General features: G+C 45.8%; 1 protein-coding gene across 13 annotated transcripts in view; it reads right to left on the bottom strand.

The window, feature by feature from the left end:
* LOC144935021 (histone-lysine N-methyltransferase NSD2-like) overlaps window positions 1–19739 on the bottom strand; it is a 34022-nt gene extending 14283 nt beyond the window's left edge. For 2 of the 13 annotated variants that reach the window (XM_078861310.1, XM_078861316.1), the window contains exons 1-16: window positions 17848–18016; window positions 14587–14906; window positions 13621–14048; window positions 12934–13042; window positions 12213–12385; window positions 9184–9437; window positions 8200–8410; window positions 7508–7712; window positions 6567–6670; window positions 5882–5957; window positions 5004–5122; window positions 3795–3896; window positions 2938–3064; window positions 2566–2766; window positions 1793–1969; window positions 660–803 (exon numbers count right to left, since the gene is read on the bottom strand). In XM_078861310.1, the coding sequence (XP_078717436.1) occupies window positions 660–803; window positions 1793–1969; window positions 2566–2766; window positions 2938–3064; window positions 3795–3896; window positions 5004–5122; window positions 5882–5957; window positions 6567–6670; window positions 7508–7712; window positions 8200–8410; window positions 9184–9437; window positions 12213–12385; window positions 12934–13042; window positions 13621–14048; window positions 14587–14881 (2725 nt within the window). In that variant the 5' untranslated portion in view covers window positions 14882–14906; window positions 17848–18016. Of the gene's footprint in view, window positions 1–659; window positions 804–1792; window positions 1970–2565; window positions 2767–2937; window positions 3065–3794; window positions 3897–5003; window positions 5123–5881; window positions 5958–6566; window positions 6671–7507; window positions 7713–8199; window positions 8411–9183; window positions 9438–12212; window positions 12386–12933; window positions 13043–13620; window positions 14049–14586; window positions 14907–15370; window positions 15436–17773; window positions 18017–19672 lie in introns of those variants that run through there. The other 11 variants (XM_078861318.1, XM_078861319.1, XM_078861313.1 and 8 more) reach the window with 10 other exon arrangements.
* Between the last annotated feature and the right edge of the window lie 5319 nt (window positions 19740–25058).

Raw genomic sequence — 25058 nt, 5'->3', positions numbered from 1 at the left:
TACCCGACTTGACGGTGCACGACGATTAGCCAATGGAAACTTTACGGTATGCAAAACAAGGGGAGGGGGGAGCAGGGGTTATTTCGGCTGCCATGGAATTAGTCAAATTGTGAATGTCTCAGCTCAGAGAACAGCTGGCACGTTTTCATTGTCACTGACCTTTTGAGAAAATGGCTAAAGGTGGAAATGTGTCAGCCGCTTTGGGTAGGTTTGGCCGAAATAAATGTTGTGCTGTTTGCGACGACTCGAAATAACCCCCGTGGAGTTAGACCTCGGGTAACGAAAAACGATCTTTAACTGAATCAACATCGCTGGCCACGCACAACCTGAAGGGGGAAACTCTTAGTTGTCTTACAACCAATCAAAACACCAAGCTCAATTGTCAAGGGGGGTTTTTCAACATTGTTAGGCTTCGTGTTTGATAATCTTAAGGTTGAGGCCGATGAACAAGTTTCGCCAATTGGTCGAGGACCGCAGATGGAAGGAATGCCCTTCAGAGACAGCGTGACCAGCAGCCCAGATGCGGATTGACTATGGTAAGGGCATGGAGCAAGCAAGAACATGCCACTGCCATGTAGTAAACGGGGAGAGCGGTGTAGTGAAAAGTGGAGGCAAGAGGGCAAGGCAACAGCCAAAAAGCAATGGCAGTAAACATTTACCTTTCCCACAGGCCTTTGCTGCTGCTGCGGGGACTACGGGAATCATGGGTAACTTCCCAAGTTCACTGGATCTTTTGTATTCGCTCAATAGGTAGTGGGAACTTTGTTCAAAGAGAGCGGGGCCTGCATCGGGCAAAGGCGCTCCTATAACACCCGGAGAGACACAGGGGAAGGGGGAGGGAAGCTTACCCATGATTCCCCAAGACAGACTCACAATATGCAGTGCAACTCCGTTACACAGAGAACAAAAACCATGTGCATGTGAAAATAACGTGAAATAAAATACAAACATTTAAGACACACAAGCTAGACAACATAAATGTATAAAGAGTGGAAAAACAGTTGTTAGTAAAGAATATTCTAATACTACCAAAATTAGTCGGGTGCATTCTACTCTTCTACCGAAGCATTTCAAAATCTGTGCAACACCTCATCTCCATTAGCAACTATGTTTTCGCGTGGCCACTATTATCACACTGTCGTAGACCAGGGGGTGAGCCCACACACCCACGCGTGGGGCTGTTGAGTGCAAGAAGGGGCTATGGGAAGCATCTGCTCCACAAGCATTCGCCAGGTCTGCGGATATGCTCTGAAGACCCGGCCACAACTGTCTGGAGCGAAACAGCAACGCTCGTAAAAACATAGCAATTGATTAACAAGTGAATGAGGAAAGGAGTTCAGCAGCAGCACATTTTCTGTTACGTCACACCAGGCAGCTGAGGTGCAATCCCAGAGAACAGAAGAGAAGGTGACAATTTCTCATTAGAATACGAAGCAGCTCGATACTCAACATGCTCTCTAACATATGCAGCAGAGACATCACTGTACATTTAAACATTTAACCTCAACTGCATATTTCAGCATTAAAAGTATTACACGTACAGAAACTGAAACAAACTCGTGGAAAAAAATCTGAACACTGCCCTTACAGTTATGTTTTAACAATAAAGCCCATCTCCATACAATTTGGCAACCAAAGCAACAAGGGAAGCTTACACACGCCGATTTGTGATTATCAGAAGCGCAAGACAAGTAGCGGCCTCAGAGGCTGTATAGCTAAATTCAACACACCACAAGTCGAGAATTTCGCAGTTGGGACGGGGGGAGTGGAGGTGGTCATTTGGACGCCTCACCTCGCGAGCACAGGAAGCACCAGTTGACGTTGACATGCCACGTGTTATCCCGTTTGTTTGGCGCGAAGTGGCCGCTGCACACAATGCTGTATGGAGACAGCACCTTGCTCCCCGCCGCCAAACAGCTGTCCGATGTGTGGTACGCCACGGGGCAGCGCACGCACCGCTGCATTCTCCCTGCGGCACGCGCGGGAGAGATGGGAGGAGAGACGTGCAAGCTGTACTCGAACAGGGCGCACGCTGCACGAGACTGGGGTGTGTCAGGGTCGCTCACCGACGAGGGGCTCCCTGTTCAACAAAAAAAAGTAGTTCTCTCCCCCACTTTTATCCCCATAATGCTGCTGGTGTCATGTCCATTTCGACTTCTTGCAGAGACATGACATTGTAACTGCAAGGGAACATCGGTTGTTGTTTGACCCTTACTGCTGCCCGATGGCAGAGAAGATGTCATCGGGCTCCGGTGCTACACGGTGGGCAGCAGAGGGCAGTGGGGCAAAATCCAGTGATGTACTGTACTTTTTTTAATGCTCCCACATCTTTGTTACCACCAACTTCATCAAGCTGCACTGACCATGTATTTATGTACGTAGAACGTATTTCGCACCGTACGTAGCCAACCGTGCTAATCAGTGTGGTAATGTATGGTCAAATAACCCATATGATCCCACACGGTGTGCGGAAGTCCTCATCTAACACTGTACACGTGTCTTAACATTGCACACATGTTGCAAGCCCACATCTTTCCACCCTTCATGGTCGCCCTCACTCCCTACCGCGACTGGCCCGGCTGCTGGCAGGGTAGGCCAGGTGGCAGGACAGGCAGACATGCAGCGGGCAGCGGAATCTGCGGCCCTCGAACACGGCGGCCGAGGAGCGCTGCACGCACTCCTCGTGGTAGAAGCGGCCGCAGCTGGAGACGGCGCAGCGCCGCACCTCCGCGCCCGCACATTTACACGCGAAGCAAACGTGCAATCCTGCCAGCGCGCGACAGCACCACCCCCATGTGAGCCACAAGACTCGTACCGACACGGAGCAAAAAAGCTGCACACGTTCTGATCGCATGCAATTCTCTTCCATTTGCACATCAGCTATTTGCAATGAATTAAGAAACTTTCATGAGTGTTCGTCTGTCACGTGGCAGGCACCTGTGGAGCATTCGTTGCACATGACTTTGTCGCCAGGCGCTGTTTGAACGCCCAGGCAATCCACGTGAAACGTCCCGCAGCACTGGCCCTCGCAAGAAACCAAGGAGCCACCAGTCTTTTCGCACGCCTGTGGTCAAAGACGATGCCAGAGATGTTAGCCAGCTATTTTATTAATTTGGGCTCTTGGGTTTGTGCTTGCACACCACTGCCAACACAGCCCCTGGAGTATTATTTACATTTAGGGTTTTGTCATAACCTTGTTTCATTCTCTCATTGTGTTTTTCCCCTCAACTTCTTTGCAAAAGATAAACTATTGGGTTTTACCTACTAATATTGACCCGATATATATAACAGTCAGTTTCTGTTACTGGAATTTATTAGGAAACATTTTCTTGGGTATAGTTTTCTGGTCATGCGAATATATCAAGATCTTCTTGACACCGAGTCTTGAGACTCGGTGCGGCTTTCCTGGGTGAATAAAGAGCATATTTTGCACTCCACACTATTGTATAGCATCTTTAAAGGCAGTTGCAATTATATACTTTACAAATAAACCATGTTGGGCATAAAATACGTATGATTAAACTTGTAACCATCTCAAAGGATTCTTACCTTCTAAACAATGTTTTTTTATTCATGTTCCACGCCTTCTCAAACTCACACTGAATAGCATGAAGTATGTTCAAATAACCCCCATGATCCACATGGCATGGTGAGCACCCTTAGACAGCAGTGGATGGGTATGTATATAAAGCTGTCTCCATACAGCATGAAAGAAACCTAATGTAACGTGATTTAACCTCACCCCGGCATGACTGGGTCTGTACAACACCTGAAACACACATGCATGGAATTACCAGGCAAAGGGCGTCTCGCTTGCTACTGCCTCGCTTGCCCTCGGACTGCGAGTCTTCGCTTCCTTCTTGGTAGACAGCCTCACCCTGACCCGCCGGTGAAGCCTGTGAGAAACACAAAGATCCCCCCGTGTAGCATTTAACAGACTGGTAGCAAGCACCTATTAAAGCCAGCACGGTGCACTAGGTGGTGGGTGGTGTGTCCAGAACTATGCCCAGGTGCTTTTGTTTCTCTAGTGTTGGTGTTTTCACACCACACCAGGTAATAATTTAAGGTCTGGTCAGCCAAGGGGAGTCCCACGACCGGTTATATCATTGGCCAATAATGTGAGCTGTGGCAAGCAGCCGAATCCTGGTCGCTGGGTTCATAGCAATGTGTTAACCACTATGCCACTGCTACCAACCGCATGACACATTCACACATGTGCATATACACATGCAACATCAGTCACGCTCATCCAGAACTCAAATATATAGAACGTGAGCTAAAGCTTCAGAACTGTGGGATTCCACTGGTGGCAACTTTGAAAAGTCAAAAACGTAATGCTCAGTCAATTGAAAAAAACCTGGTAGCTGCAGAATGCTGTCCTCCTGGCTCTAGCCAAACTGGGTGTAGCGGCACATACCTGCGATTCTGCACGTTTGAGGTAACGGTTGGCGGATCATGGATATTTGTCAAACTCCAAAAGTCACCAGGAAATGGCAGTACAGCAAGTGAGATAGTGAACCAGTGTTTGCGGACCTTTGAATGTTTTTTCCCTCCCAAAAGCAAACCACTCATTAAAAGAGGAACTGGTCAAACATCTCAATGTAGGAACATACTGATAAATGTTCTTCAAATTCAGTAAGATCTTCTTGGATAAATAAGTGGCGGCATTATTAGGCATGCAACAATTTCTCAAAACAAAACAGGAACACGGGGATTAGAGAACATGTACAAGTTGGAGACATATTGCTTGTTAAGAATGGTGAGCTTGGGCAGCACACGTTGCCTGAAGCTATGTATGGCCGGTGGTCGAGATTAATAATAGCCAAAGGAGGGAAACACACCTCAGAGGAGGTCTACTATGGAGATAAGATGACATTATCTGGTGTGCAGGAGATAGATGGATTGTTATTTCGTGAGATCATGAGAAATGGCGACAGTGGATAGATCATGGCTGATGAGTTCACGGAACACGAATGGGAAATAAGTGAGCGAGTGAGCATTACCTCTGCGTCCGGGGGAAGTGCCCCCTCCTCATCACACTCCGAGGGGCTGGTGGAGTCCGTGGTGGATGCTCGGCTCCTCTTTTTCAGCGGTTTGCACGCGTCTGACAGCTTCGCCACCACTGCGGGCGACAGCGATGCAGGTTTGTCAAGATTTAAAAGCAAGCAGTGGCACCAGCATGCGCACACAGCGAGGCAACTCCTCTTTAACGTGTCTTGTGTGCATGTATAGCCCTTTTTTCTCAATCCATGGCTGGATGATAGCCTCCCCATGCCGTGCGGGTCACGGATTATTGAACCATACTTCACCACGCTGGATCGTGGGAGTTGGTGAAGGTGGGGAGCAAAGATCTGGAAGCATATAAGCACAGAACAATGGATTTTGCTGTACTGCCCTCTGCTGCCCACTGCATAGCCCCGCAATCTCAAATAGGGTTAGCTTCTGAGACCTGCCGGGAATGGGTACATTATTGGTGATTTAGGGGCACAACACACCTTTTCCCGATTGAAAACGTGAAGTGTGACAGAAGGAAAAGAAAATACTCATGTCACATCTTGCGCTGTAACCGGCCATGGTTCACATTTAATTTTCAAACTTCACTTTACATTAACATGCTAATCTCTCACATTAACATAGCCACTTCCGTGTCCTCGTCGAGGAGGCCGCTCTCCGATCTTACATTTACATGCTAATTTCTCACATTATCACTCGTGTTGCGCCCGAAACGTCACGATTTATTTTAGTTTATACCTACGTGACTTTACCGAAAGAACCAAAGAGTATGGATTCCTATAGTCACGAAAGCTTCAAATCAAGATTGACTCTCCCCATGTTTGATAAAATGTTAAAGTCGATTTAACCAATCATGAAACAAACTCACCTGGCTGTAGAGAACCCACAGGCACAAACGAGGAGAGGGACTTCCCCTTTTCAGCCAACGTGGGCAAGACTCCAGTCTAGTGAAAACACATCAGGTATCAAGAGCCCCAATCGGCAAACACTCTTTTAATATTTGTGTTAATGCAGGGTAACATTAAACAAAAGGAGAAAGTGTCGTATTACGAACAATGAACCAAAGCGTAGTTTCCTGTATGCCTTTAAGTTTGCAGATTTGCCGATTGTGGCCAATTTGAAGAATGTAACTCCCTGCGATGGGCAAGGTTTTGGTGTTTTTCTAATGTCACTGGTAGACTGGAATAGGCAAGTAACTTGTAGCCACGGCCATTGAAAAAGGGAAAATGTAAGTGTGGCCGGTGCGTAAGATCCTTTGGTACAAATTGTGAAACACTACAAAAATAATTTTAGTATGTAATTTTTTTGCTGAAATAAACATTTTTTTTACACAAAATTGCGTGCCAGTCATAGATTACTCGTTGCCCTGACCATTTTTTATATTAACTCCGGACACCACTACACAGTGCAAGCTTGTGTGGCATTGTGCAGCAGTGTTCTGTACTAAGATAATTATAGACCGGGCTGAAACAAAGTGGGGGTCATACATTTATTGGCAAGAGGTTTGCATAGTGGCAGAGCAGTGTTGAATCGTGATGCCACGCTCCCCATACCTTTGGCTCCTTGCGTACCCTCTTGCGCGGAACACTGTCCTCTACACCCGACTCTTCTGTTTGCGGCCTCCGCAGCAAGGAGGCCTGGCTCTCTGCTCCCACCGCTGTGCGGAGAAATGCACGCATTTAAGCACACGTCCGATGTGGCAGCGATGAAGGTAGCTGGGTACATGCCCTCAGATGAATGAGCATTGCAAGCAAACCTGATCACAATTTTTGTTTTATTGCGGAAAGGCAAAGCCGCTCTGCTAAAGCAGGAAGCCTTTAAAAAGCAGTATTTCTCAGATCCAGTTCTTGTGAGCTAACATGGTTCACCTTTTACACGTTTACCAGTCCCTGGCATTCCAATTAAGTCATTACATGCTGAACGCTCTTCATTATTGCTAAACAAGTCCCACGTGACATTGAGGGGCTTCATTATCAGCGTGCTTTGCTACCAGGGACAAAAAACAAAGATGCCGCATATATCCTTCAACAGACTGTTAGAGATAAGTGCTGTTAATGAGCACCTATGAAAGCAAGCAGGGTGGGGGGTGAGTCCCAACACCATGCCTGACCGCCTTTGTGTCCCCAGTGGCGATGATTACACACTGAACCAAGTACTCATTTGAGACTGAGTCGACCTAGGGGAGGCCCAGGTCAGGTTCAGATAATCGTCACTGGTGTTGGCTGTGAGTGGGAATCAAACTCGTCTCGCCAGGTTCATAGCGCAGCATGCTCACCGCTGCACTACCACAAACCAGGAACATGCATGCGCACACACAAGATCTCAAACTTTATTTGAATGAGCTCTGTAAGTGACATGGCACGAACAGCTTGTAACCAGTTAATTTGTATTTTAACAGAATAATATTGGTCAAGCTGGAAAAACATAATATGGTGTTTGAAAACATATTTTGGTAAATGTGTAACTGAATTTGCACCAGCTGTGGGTTGGGCACCTTTGACCAAGGCAGACTCTCTCTTTTTGGGGGGCGAGTTCATGCCAGACGTGGCGGCGTGATACGAGCCAGGCACCATTGACCCAGCGGTACTCGCGAATTTGGATTTGTAGCGCGCGCGCTGCTTCTCCGTCAGCGTCTCCCACTGCGTCATGAGCGCCTCCTCCACCTCCACTGGGGACAGTTCCGGCTGCTCCTGCACCAGCTGGGCAGGATGGAAGACAGCACATGAGGGTGCACAAACACACAGGCCATGCATCAGGATATATGCAAACACAACAAACGCATGTGAAGGACTTTCGACATTCAGGGTCATAAGACGGTAGAGCACCAAGATCAAGGCTACACAACTGAGGTAGGTGGATTGACCAACATGATGAAGGGCTACATGTTACCATCCTTGTGAGGAATGTGTTGCTATGTAATCTATATCCATCTCCCTGGCTAATGAGAATTAAGGCTGAGAACAGAGCTCACAACAGGCTTGTTGTTCTTGGAGCTCTGGTGGAAGTGAGAAAGAATGTCAAAATGTGCGTGCAAAATATTTTGCCCGTGAATTAAAGTTAACCTCATATGCAAGCTAATGATAGCATGAGCGCATATGCATGTACACAATTACATAATAATAGACCGATGCCAACGGTGCACTGTCACTTGATTTTCAAGGCTAAGAGCCAGGGCATTAGGTTTACCTGTTCGCGATGCTTCTGGCAAAAAACGATGAATCGGGCGGCAGAGGCATCACTCTTCCTGATGCCACGCTTCTTCTTCGGCGTGAGGCCTCCCCCGCCGCCAACCCCATTCGTGTGTTCTCGGGCCCTCCTGACCTCGTCATTGCCAACATCATCACGCTCCTGCCCGGACACCGAAGCCGCCGTCGGGCTGCTTCCACCATCCAGCTTCCTGCGGTGGGAGAAAGAGACGACGACATCAAGATTAACACTTTCACTTGAGTGGGAAGGCAGCACAATCTATGCCTCCATGGCATCGTCGTTGCACATTAGGAAAACTTCTATGTAGAATCGTGGAGGAATGTTTAACGTTAGTTTAGTTGCAATAATGTTTTAAAAGGAAACTATTACATTCTAATTATGTAATTACATATGCATCTTTTACCACCACATTTTAAGAAGCCAAAAAATATTACTGATACATACTTCTTAAACACTGCATCTTGAAAGTCTAAATCCATGATACTTAAGAGTATATATGTATAGGTAGGTCAGTATTTAAAATATATTGTTCTATTGGCATTACATTCTGAGATGAAGTTATTTTTTCCATAAAAAAACTGAGTGTAGCATCACCATGTTAGAGAACAGCCTCTGAAAAATTATATAACACAATTACTTCGGAGATCACTTTGATTCCCCATAAACCCCACGAGTGCATTCACCTTCTCAATTGCATTACTACAAATGTATTTGTAGCATCGCACTCAAACTGAAACTCTACAATATTCTCGGAACTGGAACATGTTGAAGTCAATGATGGTTTTGTGATACCATCAAACGTTTACATTTGAGAAGCCAGTTTAATCGGCTCTCAATTCTGACACAATATAAAACCCTCGAGCCATCTGACATCCTCAACAGCAAGGTGAAATTTGACATGAGGTGAGGTGGTCAGAATTCATTGACATATTCACCGCGTTTGTAATAGACCATATTTCTCACCTGTCCAACTCATTCCTCATGTCGTGCATATCAACCGCGTCAACTTCGAAGTCCACCGAGTCCTTTGACTTTCGCTTTCGTGTCGAGGAAGGCGTTTGTCCCTTGTTGGGGCCCTTATCCTTGGGCTTCACGTCGAAGTAGATGAAGGTGAACTTTTCGTTCCGCTCCTTGTGGCACAGGGCGGCCGCCTCCTCCGCCTCAGCAATGCCCACGAACCACTGAGACCGCACGCGCGAAGCCATCGGCTTCAAGATCTGCGGTGAGTGCGCGAAACATAAATATCCCCCAAATAGCCTGTAATATTGTTTAGGCAAGCGCTGCTACAGCGAGCACCTATGAAGGCCGGCACGGCACACGAGCGGGTGGGTAGCCAATGCCCCGCCTGGCCGCCTTTGTCTCCCCAGTGGTGATGTTTACACACTGCACGAGGTACTCATTTGAGGCTGAATAGACCTAGGGGAGGCCCATGCCCAGTTCAGATAATCGTCATTCGTGTAGGTCGCGAGTGGGAATCGAACTCGGCTCGCTGGGTTCGTAGCGTAGCGCGCTAACCGCGACACTACCACGAACACGATACACACACGTGGTAAAAGATTCAGCAGCCATTGCTCACCCGGCTCCGACAAGCACGCACGTTGTAAATAACAAGTAAACCCGTAAAAACAAAGTTTTTCACTATAAATCCTTTATATGTGTGGCGGCTAGAGTCTTCTCGTCCTCTGGCTTGAGATGGCTGCCACCTATGGGTCAGATGATTGTCTGCCAGTATTAAGCAATTGGTAATTAAATATTTAATTTGTTTTCCCTAAACAGTGTAAAATTTTGGAAAATTTTTTCACGAAAATTAATTGTCACACACAACGAGTCTGCGTGGAAAATGTCAGCTCGATTGGATCACGGGAAGTGGGTTAAAAAACGAGCGAAAGATTTGCACGGTCCTAAGCAAGCAAGCGAACTTAATATAAAGGATTTAAATATATATAAAGGATTTAAAAATATATTCGCCTGTGGAGGACGCGGGGATCGATCCCGCGACCTTTGGCATGGGAAGCGAGGGCGCTACCAACTGCGCTACTCCGCCACGGCCTGTGGAGGGGTTACGCTCTGGGCTCCTACACTGTGACGTTCAGCCAAAGCCATGAATGAGTTGTATTTGAATAAATGTAAAAGAATTTTTTTGCCTAAAAAGTGTAAAATTAAAAAAGAATTTTTTTACGAACATTAATTGTCTCACACAACGAGTCTGTGTGGAAAATGTCAGCTCGATTGGATCACGGGAAGTGGGTTAAAAAACGAGCGAAAGATTTGCACGGTCCTAAGCAAGCAAGCAAGCACGCAAGCAAGCAAGCAAGCAAGCGAACTTAATATAAAGGATTAAATTAAAAAAATATGCGCTCCCTTGGTGGATTTTGGGTAATAAAAAAACAAGTGTCCGCATCATTACAAAAAACATTGATAAAATGTTTAACTCCATCGACGAACGGGCCTTATGGTGAGCTAAAGTTGAAAAAAGTTGATGGTTTGCTTTACTCACACAATTGCAAATCACTCGTCCAAAAAGCTAACTGGTCTTTAGGAGTGAATGGTATATTTATACTGGCAATTAACCATCTTCCATGATAATTTACGAAGTCATAAGAGAGGGTGATGCTCCTGCGGAGGACTTCTTGGCACTTCAAGCCTCGCCCATCGCCCCCACTGATGTCCTCTTCTCCCCCCCCCCCATGTGTGCAGATACTACTGGGTTGTACCTCAAAGTTCATTAGAAGACGATGGCTTGTGTTGTTATCGAAAAGTCGTGATTTATTTTGTTATATTTCTACCTACGTGACTTTACCGAAGGAACCAAAGAGTATGGATTCCTGCAGTCACGAAAGCTTCAAATCAAGACTCATTAGATATTTTTAATTTCATCCTCCATCCATGTCCGCAACTATCAAAACTCTAAACAAATGCTCAATAAATGGAAAATGATGTATTTATGGATAATGGATGAAACAATAATTATCAATCATACTGGTTGTGGGATTAGTCAGTCTCCCAAGCACCAAACAGGTCCTCTTGATTTCCTGAAATTTTGAAATGTCTGATGCAAAGAGAAATGTAAAAAAATAGATTTTTCAGTGAAGGTATTTTACTCACTAGTACTGATGCACAGTACTACTTAAAAAGGCCAACACCTGTTTACCACCAGCCCTGACCAAATAAAACAGACCAGTCAGACTGAGACATGTCTGAACAGTGGGAAGGGGACAGATGTAGGCATATATGCCTGAAAAATAAATCTGGACTCTATTATATGTAGGGTGTGTAGACATATGCCTACAAAAGACATCTTTTTTTGGGGGTGGTGTGGGGAGTGAATGTTCTTTTTGGGGGGAGGGTGTCAATAATTATTGTAAACCTGTTGGATCAACTTTTTGCCCCCACATCTGGGGGGGTGGGGTCCACTTTCTATAATTTTTTGATTAAGGCCTTCTGAAAGGCTCTCATCATTTAGTTCACGGACCAATGGAACACTGCGCTTTTCTAATAGATGGTCAAGTCAGCTGTCATCACCATGATTAGACATTTTTCTGTATATAATATTGCATTTCCTTTCACAAACGTCATCTCAGCAACATAGTAAATGATTAAAAACATTACATTTACACACAACTACAATTGCTTCTACTTGCCACCGAGTTTCCAAGATGTCACCACAGCACTTGTGTCAAGCTAAGTGCACTTTAAGACCACATGGCATGGTCAAGGCCTGCTGGTTGGAGGACATAAGCAAGTATCATGGTTTAACAGACCACAATAACTCCGAGACAACTGCAATCCCCACTTAAAGACTACTATATTCGCTACCCGGCACTTCTTATTGTCACGAGTCTCTCCTCCACCGCTGCCACGTGAAACTTAACACTCTAAAGTCACCTAAAAACACAAATGTAAACACGTCACCATTCTTGCGTGCAATTTCATGTCTGTGCAATATAATGACAGCATTAATATGAAGAGTGAGGGCGGACGAGATGATTCACCTTGGTTCTCTCGCTGGCCGAGGGCGTACGCTTGGCCAGCTCTGAGACCAGCAGCTCGTACTGCTCCCTGCTGGAGAACATCACGAGGGAGCGGTAGCACACCCACGCTCGCTCCGCGGCTTCCCCGAAGAACTGCACATGGTACTGCCTTGTGAAAGACTTCACCTGCCCTACTGAGCGGGAATTGTATCAGGGTTCCAAGAGGGAGAGTATGGGGGGGGGGGGGGAAGAGAGTTGACAATTGTTATGATCTGGAGTATCGATTTAATAAAAACATTGCATTTTCTTTCTCTCGGTTTGTATGATGTAATATAAGGATTTGCATACAATTTACTCCAGCCTCGACTTTGCTTGGCAAAAAACATCATTGGTATAATTGTACCATTGCAACATGAATACTCAGAAAATCTTTGATGTTGTATTATAACATGTGATCATCTTAAAAACAGCTCATAACTGACTCAAAGATAAAGAGCCCTTATCTTTGCAAACAAAAAATCACAAGGTGGATTTTAAACATAACACATAATTAAGAAACTGTGATCTACAATTATATTTTGGACTGTACCAAATGTCAAAAACAACGGTTTGTACATTCCTTTATCCATCATGCCAAATATATGTGAAAAAAATCTGTTGGATACAATATTTAAAGTCTTAAGAACAAGAGTGCCGACATCTCCAATTGAAGTGCATTCCTTGACTATTATGGGGTGCCCACCTTTGACGCGCATGTGTATGCCCAACTTGGGGTCACAGGACACCATGCAGGGCCACCACGGGTGCCCGCTGATCTTGGCCCACACCACATCTCCGATGGAATACAGGTCCTGCACACACGCCACATCAACCCTTGCTGCCTCCTTACTTATTTCAGCAAGGAGCTATTATGTTCAATAATCAGTGTGCCAGGAAACTTGCACGAGTGATGCAAAGACTTTGCACCACACGTTAATTTTGGGTTGAGCTAGCCATAAAGAAAACCCACATGATACAACTGCTAAATTTAAATGGTGCCAATTATGTCCAATGTGAGTCACTGGGAATACTAATATTTTGCACTTATTTATCACACTTACACCATCCCAAACCACAACATGCACACATGACAATCCACGTAGGCAGGACTGACATCTGCAGGATGGTATTGTATTTGGGAATTGAATCCGGAACACTATTAACGTGTTTTTTTATAACCATATAAAGTCATTCACAGTTTAATCACACAGATTGAGAATTACTGGGAAATATTAATTTGGTAATGACCACAAAAATAAACCTGGTTTATATCCTTTCACATGTTTTAACAGACCTACTCAATTTCTTTGACAGCAAACTTTAAGCATGACATTGCATTCCAAGATGACCATACAAAAACATGCAAAAAACCCCCCCCATAAAAACTCACGCTGTTTTCTTGTGGCGACAGTAGAACAGGTGGCTTGTCGGCAGACAAGGGAGGAGTTGTGGGCAACGGCGGGGTTGATGGACGCACCGGCTGTGCAGGCAGGACACACGCACCCACAGGGTGCGATACGGGTGGTACCGATGTACCCGACCCAGGTGGACCTTTCACAGGCTGCAGCTTACGTGGCCGGCCCTTAGTCCGCACCAACGTCGACTGTTTGACGTCTGCTGCCGTAGCTGCCGAACTCTCTTTCGGCTGCTGCTGCTGGCCAGGCTGCTCGGGTGTCACCACCAGATCCCCGCACAGTGAGGACTCAAATAAGGCCTTTCCGTTAAAGTAGGTCTTCGTGATCTTCAGCTTGATCTCTGGGGACCCGGATGCTTTTTCTGGCGTGGGCTGCGAGTGAGGTGGGGTCTGGCACCCAGCCACTGTTGGGGAAGGCAAGCAGCTGAGCTTATGCATGTATCTTGAACTTATTTTGCACCATACGTAGTCAACCATGCTAATCGCAGGTGCTCACTAGGTAGACTATCAACCCACCCCACGTTTTAGAAACCTCCACTACTACATCCCACACATTCAATCTACAAAGTGTGATGTGTTGTCCTGGTGGATTGTGGGTAAAATAATAATAGGCAAGGGTGTTTCACCGTAAGTCTATGGGACTTTTGGACCAATGCTTTCCAGTAAGATTCGTTTAGGCAACAAAAGCCTGGAAATTAGTGGTCCATAAGCTCAATGTTGTTAAGGCTAAATCTTATCTTACTTTCACCTTTAACGGTTAACTTATCATCACGCATAAGTTGCAGACTTAGATTAGTACACTTCACAGTGTTATATGAATGTCAATTTTTTTATGTCAACACCACTTTCTTTAAAATACTATTTACGGACATCTATCGAAGGCATGTGTACAACGTTACAACACTGTGGAAAGCTTTTCAAACGACAGCAAGGCAGGCTCACCAACAGTGAGGCCTGGAGGGTCGCTCTCTATCTCTCCTCCGTTGGGGATCTGCGCCACCGCCTGCTGCAGGGCCACCAGTGGGCAGTGCCCGTTAACCTTGCCCATAGTCCTGCCGTTCTCCTCTAGGAGGCCCCACGGGCCAGCAGTGCCCTCCATGGTGGCCCCGGCAGCCCCGGCCGCCACGCAGCCTTCCCGGGTTGCTCGTGGCCCCCCCACAGGGACAGCAGCACACGCAGAGCGTTTGCCTTCCTCAGACAGCGGAAGAACGTTTCCCATTATATGACGTCGCTCCATCTCAAGCGCAACTCCTCATTGATCCCTAAAGTAACAACACAAGTGCATGGCAAGCATTAGGATGAAGAGTGCCTCGTAGGACCGTCGCTTAAATAGTGCCAACCTCATCCATACAGGACGCGTACAAGTTTCAGTGCAGTAGACTTGTAAGGTAAACCAGTCACGTTCCATCACTCAAGCACTGCCTGATTGGTTTACTAAAGCCGACGGCAATGGCACGTTTATGTCAAAATCTTCACCTGTCATCAAACAATATGGCACTGCCACAAATGGAGCCAACAGCGAGCTGGCTGCTCATTCGCTCGTCATTTTTTCACGAATGATGCAAATCTGCAATATTATATTTCTCTAATCTGTTCACTCAGCTTAGCGGAATCGATGTTAAGGCATCCGTCCAGTCAGCCATAGCACCAAACCCAGTTTTAGCTTTTAGTTTGTAAAACACATAGTTGATTTTGGATCCATGGAGCGCAGAGGAGCTAATAGTACCTCGGCTAAAGCTTCAAGTCCTTCAGGGGGCTCCCCTCTCCGCATCACGTCCAAATGCCGGCCGGCTGCCACCCACACAAACAAAAGGACCGCACCAGGGGGGGCCCCGTGCCTGCTTTGACAAAAAAAAACCCAGGAGCTGTGCAAAAAAGCGAATAAGCCCGTGCAACCATTTTGTTTCATGGCTGCTCGCTCGACATGTTTGTCCGGTCGTTTTTAATTTATTTTTTTCGCGGGACAATTTCGACCGGTCCGGACGTGCTCCTTTAACTGCCCCGGCAATGTGGCCTCTCATCTTATTCCATTCCCACCCCGGCCTGGCAGGCATGGGCTGCTTTCCTGGGCTTACCTCAAAGGGCTTAGTGACTGCCTTCATGAAGATGTTTAAATCAAATTGGTGTCTATATATAGTACAGTGTAATATAAAGAATTAAGTGACGGGTTGGGTACGCACCGTTACCGGGTAGATTGGGCAACGGGCCCCATGCTGGAGGAGTGCGGTTATGAGTCAAGGCCCCCCACGGATCGGGCAGCTGTAATCAGATATATTACACTGTACTGGAAAACAGTAAAAATCAATTGTAAGTATTGTTTCGATTTAAAGCTTTCGTGACTGCAGGGATTCATCTTCTTGGTTTTTTCGGTAAAGTCACGTAGAAGGGAAGTAATAAAATAATAAAACATAATAAAATAATTCTCACGACGTTTCGGCCACAACGCAAGCAGCCGTCCTCAGGTGAAGAATGAAACAGCACCAAGCATGAATGAAACACCACCAAGATTGGAGCTTAAATATACGCTCCAAGCTTGGTGGTGTTTCATTATTCCCCTGAGGACGGCTGCTTGCGTTGTGGCCGAAACGTCGTGAGAATTATTTTGTTTTATTTTTATTATTTTATTACTTCCCTTCTACGTGACTTTACCGAAAGAACCAAGAAGATGTAACTATTGTATTCGGTTATAGTACTGTGTGATTGGGACTTAATGCAACAAAAAACAGCTTGGTAATCGAGTGAGTGAAATTTCATTTTGGGTTTTGGCCGAATCCAATTCCTCCCCGCCACGTTAACTTCTACGTAAACGACGAAACTGGAGTTTCGCATTCCGTGCCGTGGTTAATTATCATTTCGTTAATTGGAATGCGAGTCCCGCTTCCTGTGAAAGTCAGAATTCCCTTTGGTCTTCACTCCGGGATCGAATTCGTGCGCCTCGCGTAACATGGCGGGCGAAGACGCTTCAAATCATCATCATTATTATTTAAACAGATGTATAACAACACTGTTGTTGACACACGCAGACAAGCACGAAGGACAATCTACTAATTTCCGGCGGCGTGTCGTGTCTTTCGGGGTTAATTTAAATGAACCCCGCAATCCATTAACCCTTGAACCCGAACTCCAACCCCACAGCCTCGGTCATCATGTAGTCCGCGGCCTTGACTTTCAATAATTGTAGCCCTTTCACTCGGAACATTTATGTATTCTTGAATACGAATCCGCTAATTAGAATATATAACAAATACGACTTTAAATAAAGCAGAATTTGGCTCGGTGGATGGAGCCAAACGTCTGCAGCTGCTAAACCACCTGCACGAACATCACCACCATCACCATCCTCACCACCATCACCATCCTCACCACCACCATCACCATCCTTACCACCAACATCCTCACCACCACCATCACTATCCTCACCACCATCACTATCCTCACCACCATCACCATCCTCACCATCAAGCCCAAGCACATTAGCATCACTGCCATTACCAAAATCACATTGCCACTAACATCAGGCCCAAAGTCGAGGATCCCCCCGATAGCCTCAACAGACTGTAGGGTCAAGTGCTGTTGGCGAGCAGCACCTATGAAGACCGGCACAGCACACGAGGGGGTGGGTGGCCAACACCACGCCCGGCCGCCTTTGTCTCCCTTGTGGAAATGTTTACGCAGCGCACCAGGTACTCATTTGTGGCTGAGTTGATCTAGGGGAGGACCAGTTCAGACAATCGTCACCGGTGTTAGCCGTGGAGTGGGAAACAAATTCGGGTTACCGGGTTCGTAATGCAGCGCGATAACCGCTGCTCCACCGCTCCCCACATCAACACCACCAAAATATCCACAACCACCACCATCACTACCATGACAACACCAGTAACATCACCACCTCAAGCCCCACGCTTTCCAACCTTACTAGAATCAGGCCATCACCTAACACCCACCGAACGAGCCAGAACGAGATGCACACATTACAGCACATGGGAAGAGGGGGGGGGGTCTCCTTAATTTGCGAGGGGTCTCCCACTCATCATCACCCAAGACAACCCCACGTGAGATGAGACAGCCGACTCCATGTGGAAGTCTCCCCCTCCTCCCCTCATCTCTCCACCGTTGCTCGGCCACCCACCAAATCTGCCACCCCCCTCTCTCCCATCCCTCGGATAGGCCCCCTTCTTCCTCTTCTTCTTCCTCCGCGGTTACCGGCGAAGGCGAGCGAAGCTGCGCTGGGCACGGGGAGTGAGGAGGGAGGTGGCCGGGGACACCTGGGCACCACCAGGGCACCACCAACACCACCAACCACAACCACCACCACCAACACCACCACCAACACCGGGGTCCGGGGGGGGGCTCCGGGCGGCACCGAGAACCCGCCGGGCTCGGCAGGGATCCGGATCCACGGGCTTGAGCGCGAAAATGAACACCTCCCATTGGCCGAGAGGAGGGGGAGGGGCTAAGCCACCTCGGCACGCGATTGGCCGGCGCCAGCAAGGGCGGGGGAGCGAGGGAAGGCGCCAGGCGGCGCGTGATTGGTCGAGGGGAGAAACGGTTCTGGGTTTTTATATTTTTGTAATTTTGGGGTTTCTCTCTCTTCCTGGTTGGTGGTTGGAATCAATGAATGATATCGATTTGTTGTCGATTAGTGAACGGTTTGCGTGGTTTGTTTCGGGCGCACGATACGTTGAATCGTTGTGTCAGCAGCCATAGTTTTGTGTGTCGAATGTAATGGGCTCGCGTCGACCCTACTCCTCCAGCCACTAGAGGCCGTTAAATTCAGCACAGATATATCGGCGGTATGGAATCGAATCGCAATGATTCATCGACTCTAGAGAATTGTGTTTACTGGGGGGAGGTATGGGGCATTCATTGGCTACAAGCTTCGAGAACTTCATATCAATATTCGATTAATCGATTATCACAGTTACGCTAATGCATCGGGTTTTTTCGTTATTATGGAGTATGCGAATTATGTGTGCACGTTACGTTTAGCTCGAAGACGCGAGCAAAAACTAAAAAAAACCAGGCGGAGTCACGTTGGCACCCCATACAAGCGATGCGCATCATACGAAACAACCAATAATCGACTTTGCTTGATTCTAATCGCGACCCAAATCGAATTCGCCGCACACTTCGAAGCGTTAAACCTGAATCGACACCGTTTGCGTGCGTTGATGAGCACTGCTTGTAATACCAAAGTACCTAGAGCCGTGTAGTTTTGTACAGTGCCACTGGGCCCAGCCCAGTGTATGTCAGGCCCCACGGTCCTAACCAAGACAATCTACAAACACGGCTGACTCACCCACGAACGGCAGGCAGACACCACAACCAACTCATCGAATATATTCGTGAATCACAGTGAAATGAAACGACAGATAACGACACAAGTGCTTTCTGTTGCGAGTGCTACGAGGTTGGGAAGCAGAGAAGAGTGAAGATCAATCCACCACTTGGCCCACCCGCACTCACACGAGCATGATGTAAGTGTCCGGTCAAATAAGTCGCAGTGCGGAGGCCCTTATCCTGCAGTGGATTTACAAAAAGGCCACAAATGTCACGTCTCAACCCAATTACTATATACCGGGTACTCCTTTACACCTTACAATGTTTGTTTTTAAGCGGCACTATCTCACCCCCAGCTTATTCTCGGCACTACCATCCGCACCTGCCAGCATGCTACAAGACGTACCTCTAAACCACCGTATTAGGCAGCACTGACACATCCATCCACTGCATCGGTCACCAACTTTTCCAACCAATATTTACCATTCGCACCTCGTTACAGTATGCTCGTGACATTGACATCTCACAAAACCCAGCCAGTGTCGCACGTTCATCACAGCTAACCCAGCACTGTACTTGGCGACCCACCCACAGGCATAGATCATCTCTTGACACGACTGCAGATGAATGGAGGTCTCTCTCACACATTAGACGCTTAGTCTCACAGATCTCGCTCCGGGGGTACCAAACAAGCCCCCTACACCCTCACAGCCATGCGGTGTCACCACGGGCGTGAGGAATTGGGTACCTTTATCTCGAAGACACTCTTCAACACTTATCTCTTGATCTCTTGCTACGACGAGAAGTCATTCTCCTGCCCCCTAGTGGCAACTCACATTCGTAAACTCTGTTGCGACTGTCCTGCCCAAAATAGACGTTAACGATTTAAAGCTTTCGTGACTGCAGGGATTCATCTTGGTTCTTTCGGTAAAGTAACGTAAAAGGGAAAAAATAAAATAATAAAGTAAAACAATAAAATAAAAAATTATTTTTATTATTTTATTATTCATCTTGGTTCTTTCGGTAAAGTCACGTAGAATAAAAATAATAAAAAATTTAACAAAATACAATTTTATTTTTATTATTTTATTATTCATCTTCTTGGTTCTTTCGGTAAAGTCACGTAGAAGGGAAATAATAAAATAATAACAATAAAACTATAAAATATTATTTAATTTGTATTATTTTATTATTCATCTTCTTGGTTCTTTCGGTAAAGTCACGTAGAAGGGAAATAATAAAATAATAACAATAAAAAATTAAATAAAATTTTATTTTTATTACTTTATTATTCATCTTCTTAGTTCTTTCGGTAAAGTCACGTAGAAGGGAAATAATAAAATAATAAAAATAAAGCAATAAAAAACAATTGTATTTTTATTATTTCCCTTCTACGTGACTTTACCACAAAGAACCAAGAAGATGAGACGTTAAACGTTCTATGAAATGTCGTGGTGTCTGGCACATACAGCAGATGAATCAAATGCGGTCACCAATTACTGCACACAACTTTGGTTTTCAATCAATATGGCTCATTCTAGTTATGACAATGAAAAAAAGTCGGTTTAATTGAAGTGGGACACCATTTTTAGAAAGGAATATAGTTTTTTCAGGTTGATTTTGTTTAACAAGGCGAGAACTCCATTAGCGACCAGTATATGTCTCATTTGCTAGTGATCTGCCACCAGATAAAAACAACCAAATAGAACTGAGCGCACTAAACAACCCCGTGACAAATTAGATTGAAAACAGTATGCAAACATTGTCATTATTAAGTACTGTCATTTTCCTGAAACAAATGTTGATTTGGACAAATTACTTTAAATAGACATTTTAACAACATTACGTTACAGAAACATGAACATGATTTAGAAACACTGTAAAAAGTAGGCAATGTCTCCCTCTCTTTACTTGAAATGTAAAGTGTTTCTTACACAAACCATGAGCCGCACCGCCTTCTTCTGGGAGTGCATAATTTCAGCAGAATTGATTCAAGACAAGCACAACTCTGGACCGGTTACGACACACACACTGTCTCGTCAGCAGAGCTAGAGGCTTTCTTGAATAAATGCTGGTTAAATCCCGATCGTATTCAAGCAAGCACCCTCTTCTACGATATGGGGTCCCCACAGTTTGACGCAACATTGATTTAGGGTGATTATTGCACCAGTTATGGAAAAAAATATATATAATTAAGATATTAAATGCGTCGGTGGCCCTCAAGTGTAACCAATTTCAGTGATGTGAGATAGAGTTTTTGATTGATGTCATCTTTCGGAGCCGTGCTGCTGCAAGTGGTGAGAAGAGGAAGAGGACATCAATTAACCCTCACGATATGACGCCAAAACTATAGTTAAACAAACCCCACGATCTGTCGACACCTCGTGGAGAGACCTTTACCCAACAATGTACTGGATTTGACAAAGGCAGTCCATTACATTTTAATATTGCATTGTATAAAGTGGGTGATGTTTAAACCCCATTGTGATTTGAGATCATGTCCTCACAATGTATGATGATGCAACGTGTAATGGACCCTCGAGGTTGCCTTAGGCTGATTGATCACAAACCTCTGGTAAAATTTTTTTTTATTAAAATACACGCTGAGTACCCAACCCTGGAATGTTGTCAGGTTTATGGATGTAATGGATTGCTGTATTTAAACATTCAGGAGCAATTCATGACGTTTTGAAGTCTCGTGTTGCATGGGATGCTGCTGAGCTGCTTTTTCACCCAGAGAGTAATATGCAGCAGAGTCAATTGTTGTCCTGTGCTATACTCTAAGCCTTCTAAGGTCTGTGGTTCCCCGCCTTCAGCAACTTGTATAATGAACAGGCGTTGTAAAAGGCCATCATAGAATCACCACGATCAACACGGCGTGGGGAGGGCCCTCTTCCACCAGACTTGATTGGGGATGTGCACATACTGGACATTATTGAGTCGAAAAACACTAATATTCTAGAATGACATTCATCCCGTATTCGCTCGGTTAAAGACAACGCGTTGAGAACTTTGGACAACGTACAGGATTAATAAAATAGTATCGTCACGAACGCGAAATTAAACTGCTCTTGCAGTTCGCGTCACCGGCCAGCAGAGAGCAGTCAACTCGTGGTTAATTAGCCTCAGCGCAATCGCCCACGAGGTGCATGACTTACATTAAATCGCCTCTGCCACTCTAACTTTGGCATTTCATTAAAACAATATCTAAAATAACTTTTTCAATGAACCTGTCATCATACTCAGCCACGATTCTGCGATGTAACAATCTACCTAGCGCCTGCACATGAACTAATATATCGCTCCATCTCTTCGGTTGACGTGCTCTCGGACCTGTTCAATTCACTGGCCGTCACTAATTTATTATTCTTGATCATGAGCCACTTCAACAAAGGTTTGATTCTCCACAGTTCAGTGTGTTGTACGTAGCGATGATTAAATCCAGAGGGTGTCCTATTCATATCCAGTATTCGTACCCCCTTGCTCCATCATCACAATCAAAGTGAGCGATGTCTGGTGAGTCCAGAGCCGCTTGGGACTGGGTGCCATGGTTTAAGTGCGTCGGTCACAGGGAGAAGAGGTGATCATACTTCACCACGCCGGTCATTGCGGGTTGAAGAGAACACATTTTGTTTCATCCACTGCTGAGTACGTGACTGGCTGGTATGGGTGTCCCTATCCAGCACAGCTGTTAACTATTCCTTTAAACAATTTTTAAATGTTTTACCAGTTAAGGCCCACTGACCTATAATAGCTCTTTTTCAGAAGCGACCTGGCCACAAATGATAGCTTAACGAAGTGGATCATCATGTGAAAGTTTATAGCAGCCAAATGCTCAAAACTCGTGTTTCTAAATGTGGAGGGAAAACCCGGAGCGCATGGAGAAACATCCACGCGACCACGGGGAGAGAAACGTGCAAACTCCAAATCTGCAGGTGCCAGGGTCGACTTCGAACGGTATACCAGGCGAAGTAGTTAACATCGTGGCTAGCCTCTTCACGACAAATTTACTACATTTTCCTATGCGGGCGTTTATGTAAGTGATCACCGCAAACTTAATTCAAATCGTCGGCAGAATTCCAGGAATTTGACAATGTGGCACTGAAGGTTAACATAGGTTATCACACATTTGCTTCAGGTATTTTTTTTTATCTTACAGAAATTTTATTTTTAGCCTTCTCACGCATATTAAATTAAGCAATTGGTGTTGACACTGATTGAAAGCTGGATAGCTACCTTAAGCATTTCCTGCAACCAAACAAATACATGCAAATGGGCGGATACAAACCGTCCATAGTAAACAATACAACACATGTAAATGCTCTCTCTGGAGTCGTGGTTAAATAAAGACTATCCATCAATTACGAGGCATACGTTTGCCCCAAACCTGCCTCTCCATCACCATCATTATTCAACTGCTCGTGTGGGCAATGCGGTGAAAAAGTGCCCAAGCCACGTGTTCCTTCATCAGCATGGCCAGGCTTGTTGAATGCTTCTAGATTTGAAGCTTTCGTCACTGCAAGGATTCATACTCTCTTAGGTTTTTTCAGTAAAGTCCGTGACCAGACGTTATTGGCAAGAGCACTCCGTTCGAACAAATGCTATCGGATAATTTTGTTCTGGAGAGCCAGAAAGCCGAAAGACTATTAGAAAAAAAGACACATGTAAGAGAGTATTACGTGCTAAAAAGGGCCATATCGCGAAAAGGGGCCGTCCATAAATGACGTCACGCACCTAGAGGGGGGGGGGTCAGACATTTGTGACGAGGGGGGGGGTGAGAAATGTGACGTCACATTAAAATGCGCAACTTTAAATAAATACAGTATAGACAACACGTTCTACTTAATTGAATAGACGTTTTAATACATGTTTTCTCCGACAACATCAGTGTGCAGCGCCACATTAAATACGCACTACAATGACAATAGTTTAAAGCGATTTTAAGCATAATTTCGATTTAAAGCTTTCTTGACTGCAGGGATTCATCTTATTGGTTCTTTCGGTAAAGTCACGTCGAAGGGAAATAATAAAATAATAAAAATAATAAAATACAATTCTCACATTGTATGTTTTGTGACGTCATATTTGACGCCGTGTGACGAAGTGGGGGGGGGGGGCAAAAATCGTCCAAAATCGCGTGACGTCATTTATGGACGGCCCCAAAGTGCATCAGCCGCGTGTTCCCTTCCTATCCGCACTGGGAAATCAAATCCGATCGTGGCTCCACCCCCCCTACCCCCCGCCCCACTTTTAATTGAAGGCCCCGAGGCCGTCGCATTCCCTAGACAGCATCGGGGGCCCGAGCCCCGTGTGACGCAGGGGGCCCAGCCACGCGATTGGTCGCGGTCGTAGCCCCGCCCCCCCACCGGCGTTGCGCATCGCGTGTGGGAAATGTAAACGAAGGGCGGAGACATCATGTGGAGTGGGAGTGGTGGGGCGGGGCTTGAATTGAAAACATATGAATATGGAACAGGTGACGATTCGTGATATGCGCCTTCTTTTCAGCACGTTATACTCTTGACATGTTGTTTTCTTCTTCTTCTAATGGTCTTTCGGCTTTCCAGAACAAAATTATCCAATGGCATTTGTTCGAGCGGAGTGCTATCGCCAAATGACGTCTTGTCACGGCGGCATTCAACAAAGCCTGGGCCGTGTTGATGATGACACTCCCCACTCCCCAACCGGTCCAGTGTTGCTTAAACAAATGCTGTTGGATGTGTTTGTCTGTGAAAGCAATTGGCCGATGGACTCGGTGTGTTTTTTTCGCAACGCAATAACTGAGTTAAGACCATGCGTGGGCGAGAGTGATTGTCTACGGGGGCGTAGCTTGATCCGTACAGTCATTGTTTTTTGGGTTAGATGGGCTACGTGGTGGTTATACACCAGAATTCGTGTCGTTCATGTTCCTCTACCAACCGGTGAAGACTGACACGTTTACAACGATCTTGATACCTTTTTTTAATACTGCCAGTCCACGCCTACGTTTTTTTTCCCTCCGGTTAATTGCCCTGCAAGAGATAAGATAAAGGCATCTTTGGGACCCACCTGGACCGTTAACTCGACGACACTGGCACATGGACTGGGCAGGAATTAAAACGGTATCAGGATTTGGACGTGGAATGGTTAGAGAAAAG

Source organism: Lampetra fluviatilis, chromosome 12, assembly GCF_964198595.1.
Source record: "Lampetra fluviatilis chromosome 12, kcLamFluv1.1, whole genome shotgun sequence".
NCBI lineage: Eukaryota > Metazoa > Chordata > Hyperoartia > Petromyzontiformes > Petromyzontidae > Lampetra > Lampetra fluviatilis.
The sequence above is the reverse complement of the archived record's forward strand: the minus strand, read 5'-3'. Positions and strand labels throughout refer to the sequence as shown.